This window comes from Vidua macroura, chromosome 7, assembly GCF_024509145.1.
Source record: "Vidua macroura isolate BioBank_ID:100142 chromosome 7, ASM2450914v1, whole genome shotgun sequence".
Lineage (NCBI taxonomy): Eukaryota > Metazoa > Chordata > Aves > Passeriformes > Viduidae > Vidua > Vidua macroura.
The window spans coordinates 10,290,740-10,297,647 of record NC_071577.1 but is presented as its reverse complement, the minus strand read 5'-3'; the positions used below and the strand labels follow the sequence as shown (position 1 = coordinate 10,297,647).

Genomic DNA, 6,908 nt, shown 5'->3' with positions numbered 1-6,908 from the left:
ATAACAAGTCAAATTTAAAGCAGCAAAGCAAAAGCAGTACATTTAAATCCAGATGACACTAATAGCAAGCAGATAGCTTACCTTCCATCTCTTTTCCTAACTGCACTTTCCCAAGAAGCATGCAAAAAACAAACTTGTGTTTCAAGGGGAAAAAACAATTAAGTGGACTTCAAAGTGTTTAGACAAGATAATTCTTCTGACTAAGCAAGTTTCTTAAATACAGTTTTTCTCAGGTGATCCCACCCTCCCCAAGAAACTGCTTAGACCTTCTGACTGGCAGAATTTTTGCTGTACTGACATACAAATCAAACAAGCCTTATCAGGGAACATAAGAGCACCTTTAAACACCAGTTACATTCCCAGGGCTGAAACAGCAAACCTCCACACTAACACATTTCATTAGAAGGTGATGCACTGCCTATGATTATTTGTTTTGCACTGAAGCATAGAGAATAAGGCTACTGTGTCCCTTTGTTTGAAGGACTGTGAGCAAGCAGAAGCAAAACTGATCCAAAATCTTAATGAAATAAGAAGGAATCATTTTTGTCACTAATTCTCTGTGCACTGACCCTCCTTCCAAATGATCTATTTTAATTTTAAGGAAACTATTTAACAAATTCAGTAAGAGAGCTTGGCAGACTTTTCCTAGTTTCAGTGTTTTAGTATCATCAGCCTAAAATAAATGACTGAGCACAAAACCTGAAATATTTTGAAGCAAGTTTGTCCTCTTGGAGCACTGAAACAGGGATGAGAAATTTTGGAGAATACACAATGAAGAAAATGATACCATTTTCTTGGTGCAATGAATTTTGGCACATTAACAACAAGTACTTTTTTATCAGCACTGTATTTTTTACAGGAATAAAAGCATAGTGAAGAGAACATGTGCCATAGAGAACAGGCACAAAAGCCTTTCTGGCACTTCACAGTGCTCAGAGAAGCAGCTGGGTTGTCTCCAGCAGTGTTGGACAAGTCACTCTCAGACACCACGCACCTGCAAAACATTATTTTCTTGCCATGATCATTGCCTGAGTTCTGGGTAACTTCTTTACTCTGATTTATAAGAGGGCAGCTTACACTAACCAAGACCCTGAGGACATTTGCAATGAGAAACTAAGCAGTTTGTTTGGACACATTACTTTGATCTCAGAGACCTTGTGATATCTTCAGCTCACGTTCTTTGACTCTGGAAAGGTCAAAACCAAACAAAAACCCCAGCCAACCTAAAGCATGCCTCTAACACATTTCCAAGAATAAAGTCATGTAAGAAAGGCAGGAGGTCGTTGACCAGATGAAATTCCTACACCCAGCTCTGCTGATTCACACTCACATCCCAAATTACCCATTTCTAAAGACAGCACTTGTGGAAAAAGCATTTCTGTGTTTACGCCTACTGGGTGCAAGAAGGAACCTCACCCACTCTGAACTTCAGACAGGTAAACACAGGGCTGAGACTGACCATGCTGTTCCAAACCCTGACAGCACCTCCCTACTTGGCTTAGCAGTGTGCTCCAGCTCCAGTTGGAAAGGCATGACCAGAGCATTACAAGGTCCAAGCCCATCCAAACACTGAGGCAGCTATTACAAGCTGCTCTGTGAGGAGACTGAACAGAAGGGTAATGGTGCACAGTAAGCACCAGCCACCAGATATTTTAAGTCCCAGGATGGCTCTTATCTGGTGTAACTCTAGGTTAAAAAGATATTAACTTCATATGAAAAGAAGGTTCTGTATCCAATCAGCAGCTATCTGGCACACAGCAGCCATGTACATGTCTGACAGCATCATCTAAGGAAGCAAAACTAAATAAAAATAATTTTAGTCTGTTAAGCAGCTGTTCAATTATCACCTTGTAAATTTTGCAAAATGCATAACCTGCACATTCCAACTATTATGAAAAGAAATGTAAACTTAAATGGAATCCAAATATATCCAAGTCTGCAAAACAGAGTCTCTTTCTATGTCTCCTCTTCTCCTACCATCTTCAGGAAGATACTACTTGCAAAGTTATTTCTGCTACATTATACATAGAAAACAACTCTATTTCATGCAGTATTTCAACTATTGTGTCACAAGTCCAGTTTTACTACAAGCGGACAGAAAATACCTACCAGGTACTAACAGATTTACAGAGCTATCAAGTTTTCAGGGCTGCTAAAATTACGTAAGAACTTCCTGAACATTAGGAGATTACCTGTAAAGGCTGATTCTCAGGAGCTGGGTTGGTTTTGGATAGTTTAACCATCTCTTTTATCTGGTACACAGCATAAGCTAAGGTGACCCACGGAGAAGAACTGATGCCCCAGGCAGGCTTGTTCACATCCTCTTGCTCTTCTTGGTGTTTAGTTTTCTTTGGAGGGAGTCTGGGCTCAGTCCGAGGCATGATATCTTCTGACTGCTGTTGCACAAGGTCAATAGTTGCTATGGGAACAGGACTGGAAGGCACTGGAATCCTTTCCGCCAGCATTGTCTTTTCTGAAGTTTGAAACAAAATCATCACTGGCATAGCCAACAAGCGTAAAAAAGAACAACCCTGAAGCAGACAATGAGCATGAAGTGTTTCTTGCTTTCACACTGTGGTTATCACTGCCCTGAAAGCAGAACACTGGCACAAGCCACCTGGAGCCAGACACAGCACAGTCTGGTTAGGGAAATGTGGCTGCTGCCTGATGAGCACAGCTGCTGTGCCACTGCGCCGGGCTGAGGAGCATGAAAAACTCCAGTTGTCCCCAGGAGTTATGCAGTTAGTGAGACAAGAATCGAGGATGGTGACACACTCGAAGACACAAAGTATCTGTCAAAGAGTTTCAGGTAAAGGAAGAAATCCTCCCAAGAGACCTTTACATCTCAAGTCTTCCAATAAACTGTGATAGTTTTTGTAACTATCTTGAAATGTCATCCATAAAATGACTGCCATGAACCAACCCAATGTGCCTTACAATCTTAAAAAGCCAGAGTATTCATACAAAAATAATTAAATAGATTTTTAGTAACTGGGGAATATTTTCAGTAATAGCTATGTGCTCTCTGTGAAAAACACATTCTGTAAACTTTGAAAAAAATATTTTTTCCACAGAAAATATTTTACAGATTTAAAAGATTTTTTTCCAAAATTATAAAATTACATTTGGTTTAAAACTCCTAGATAGTACTGGATATTTTAAGGAAGGGCTGGATGTTCTCAAGGAGTGAATAAACCAAGAGACTAATCCTGCAGACACTGGACCACATGCTTCATTTTACTCATCCAACTGGTCTGCTTGAAAGCAGCTTAATTACTGTCATTCTTTAAATTAACATACACACTGTTAAATGGGTAGTGTGTATTAAATGAAAACCAAAGACAGAAACAAAGAGAATAAGGTCACTATAAACAAACTGGCCTTTTGTAGATTCATGTGTAATTAACTGAATGCTGATGGGAAACTGAAGCAGCAATAGCCTTTTCACCTTTCAATTTTTTGCAATTATCATTTGAACACAGGTGATGAAAATACTAGCAAAATACATATTTGAACACTTCAGTACAGGTAGCTTGATAACTAGTTAATTTAATATTCCAGCTAAAGAAAACTAACTTTCATTTCATACTCAAAGCTCATACGGGAAAGTATTTGGGTAAAAAGCAGCTCAAAAATTCATGACTTTTCACAGTTAGCCAGAGTTTTACTGTCTTTGTAAGAAATATATTCACGGTAAACTCCTAACTTTGCTCCAAGAATTTAGTTTGTGGTTAGCCTTTATATTGATAAAGATAGAGATTACAAAGTTCAAGTTCCCCCAGAGGGGAGATATCTCAGGTTTAAAAAAAAAAAAAAAAACAAACTAGAGTGTTGTGTCCTCTGAAGCCACCTCTACGATTTCTAGCAGGTGGCTTTGACTGGCAGAATATGAGAGCACAAAGTGGGACTGAGGTGACCTTAAAGAATTGATGCAACTGAAATGACTCACTACAGCTGTGAAGACTAACCTAAGGGATTCTCAGAACTAAGGGGACATACAGGCAGCAAAATATATCATGTTTTCCTTCTATGGACACTCGAGAACTCAATGCTGCCCTTCTTGCAGCAGCATACCACTTCAATTTCTGCACTCCTCAGGACAAAAACTTCCCACTTGAAAACAAACTGTTTTGTCAAAATCCAATTACAAAAGTAAAGCTGCAGGAGCAGCTACAGAGAGAACTTTTTTCCACTGTTTCTAATTGTATAGTGTCTCTGTGACATGAACATTTACCTTCTTCTTCATCAGGAACCAACATCCACTGGATCAGTGCAAACAGAAGCAGAATCACTAAACAAGCCATCCCTATTCCTCTGAATGTGGCAGCAGGACCTGTAATGAGATTTTTTTTTTTCCTAAATTTAGAAACTACTTACTTAATAAAATAAAATGAATCAGCATTATGTACTTCTTGGCTATATATTGCCCATGTAGACTCTTATTAGATTGTTTCATTACATTTTCCTCCCCCATCACTTCTTCAACAGGCTTTGTAAAGGATTTTTAAGCAAGTAATTAGATTCTCATTTGTTCATCAAGGGTCTTTATAATACCAACCTATTCTCTCACAAAGGATTCATTCATCTAACAGATGAGGCTAGGTATTCGACACAATAATGAAAATATCTGGGTGTAACGTATTGAATCAATTTGGAACACTGACAGAACAAAGCCATGAGCAATTTGGTCTGAATGCAGTGCTGACCTTGCTTTGACCAGGGGCCTGGACTGGAGATCTCAGGGCCCTCCCCAGCCTGAGAAGTTCTATGATCCTGTATACAAAATGTACAACTCTTTAATGTATAACAATACCTGCAGCATAAATAAGTTTAAAGCTGACAGTTCGGTAAAACCAGAATAAATAAAATTAAAATTTTCAATATTACTTTTCCTTACCGAAGTAATTGACCAAAACCCCTCCAACCATGGCTCCGCATCCTCTGCCCAGCCCCAAGTGGAGACCTTGCAGTATTCCCTGTGCCGACGTTCTGAGCTCCGGAGGCACGGCCGCGCTGAGGTACGAGATGCAGGCTGCCCAGATAGCTGCATGTGTGACACCTGCAGAGACCAGACATCGTCAGGAGCACCAGGGCACAGCGTGCCAACACATCTGAGCAACTGCACTCACCAGCTGGAGCACATGGAGAGAAAAACAACAAAAACCCTCCAGTGACAATGTCTGGGAAGTACAAATCAGCTTTTGGTAATGTGATACTGGCAACCAAGCCACAGAGAGACAGGACAACTCCTTCTGCAGAGCCTGTCAAAAGCTCTTTCTCCCTCTAAGACGACCTCACTTCTCTTCTGAAGACACTGTCCCTAGGGAGACAAGTCTCTCTGCCAGATTCCTTGTGCCTTCATAGTGACCCAGAGCCTTTGGAATACAGTCCCAATTTCACAAGCTGCAGGCAATTAAAGCATTGATGCCTCTCAGCAGTCTCCTTACCACCACAGTGAAGGCAGCACAAAGGTCATAAAATCCCAACAGTATCAGAGATATCCATGCCATTCCAGAGGCAAGAATTAATCCCCTCCTGCCCTTCTCACTCCCTGCAAAAACCCAGCACCTCCCACCAAACTCTTTCTGAACTCAACACCTAAAACACTCTGCACTTAGCATGGAATGGTCCAGATCAGAACAGCACACAAGCTCCTCAGGCTAGGCCAAAGACATCACTTTCCACGGCTGCTGTTGAGAGGCAGAGTCAGTGTGCCTCCCTCCTGCTGTGCCTGCATCCTGCCCTGTGCCTGCTGTGCCTGCATCCTGTGTGGGTGCTGCTGCTGCTCCACCTGCTCCTGCAGCAGCTGTCCTCACTGCCATCAACCCCATCAGCCGTCCTCATTGCCATCAGCTGCCCCGCGGCAGCCCCAGTGCTCAGTGCCACCAACCACGGCCCAATGACAGCCCCAGTGCCACCAACCATGGCCCAAAGACAGCCCCAGTGCTCAGTGCCACCAACCACGGCCCAATGACAGCCCCAGTGCCACCAACCATGGCCCAAAGACAGCCCCAGTGCTCAGTGCCACCAACCACGGCCCAATGACAGCCCCAGTGCCACCAACCATGGCCCAAAGACAGCCCCAGTGCTCAGTGCCACCGACCACAGCCCCAGTGCTCATTGCCACCAACCATGGCCCCATGGCAGCCCCAGCCCCCAGCAGAGACTGTGCAAGTGTCTATCCAGCACATGCCCAGCAGATTGGGGGTGGGAACACTTTTTCCTCCTGCAGGAGAGCTAAGAGACAGCCAGCACATGACCCTCAGTGTGAGAGGCTGGCTGCAGGTGGAGCCCTCGCCTTGAAGCATCTGCTGGGGCCCTGTGTGGAGTGGGGAAGAACAGGACAGGAAAAGGCAGGGTTGTGGAGAAGTTAGAAAAAACAAAACAGTTTTGTAGTTCATCACACATTAAATAAGCCTGAACTATTTTGCCACCCTCAGATTGAGTGGGAATTTTTTTTTCCTTATTTCAGAGGTATTAAAAATAGTCATCACAGTTTACCAATGCCTAAGCTCTATTGCCTCAGTTTTAAACAAATATTGGCACAACTGATGATTCAGTCAACATGTTTCTGTCCTCTACACTTGACTTAGTAACAAACATTTGGACAATCAATAATGACTTAGGCATTTAGGCTGAAGACTCCTAAGAGCAAGAAAATACATTTTTCTAATATATGGAATAATGTGGATTTTGCTTAGGTAAAATGAGAAATAGCACTATATGAAATTGATATAGTGCAGGTATACAGATGTTAGATGTCCACCAGGCTGTCCAGGTCAAATTTACTCAAAATCAAACCCAAAACTCCTCAAGCTTTGGCTATTACATATATATATATGTATGTATCTCTCCCTCAAAGTTTTGGTATTAGTACATCACTGTATTGAAAAACAAAAAGCTTACAT

At 42.1% G+C, this 6,908-nt stretch overlaps 1 protein-coding gene across 20 annotated transcripts in view; it reads right to left on the bottom strand.

Moving 5' to 3' along the window:
* Positions 1 to 6,908, bottom strand: part of MFSD6 (major facilitator superfamily domain containing 6) — a 51,269-nt gene that overhangs the window by 6,920 nt on the left and 37,441 nt on the right. For 17 of the 20 annotated variants that reach the window (XR_008438012.1, XM_053983079.1, XM_053983095.1 and 14 more), the window contains 3 exons: positions 4,898 to 5,059; positions 4,235 to 4,333; positions 2,193 to 2,473 (listed from right to left, as the gene is read on the bottom strand). Coding sequence is in view for 19 of the 20 variants with exons in the window: in XM_053983079.1 (XP_053839054.1) it covers positions 2,193 to 2,473; positions 4,235 to 4,333; positions 4,898 to 5,059 (542 nt within the window). In the remaining variant the exon portion in view is untranslated. Of the gene's footprint in view, positions 1 to 81; positions 134 to 873; positions 995 to 2,192; positions 2,474 to 4,234; positions 4,334 to 4,897; positions 5,060 to 6,908 lie in introns of those variants that run through there. The other 3 variants (XM_053983096.1, XM_053983097.1, XM_053983098.1) reach the window with 3 other exon arrangements.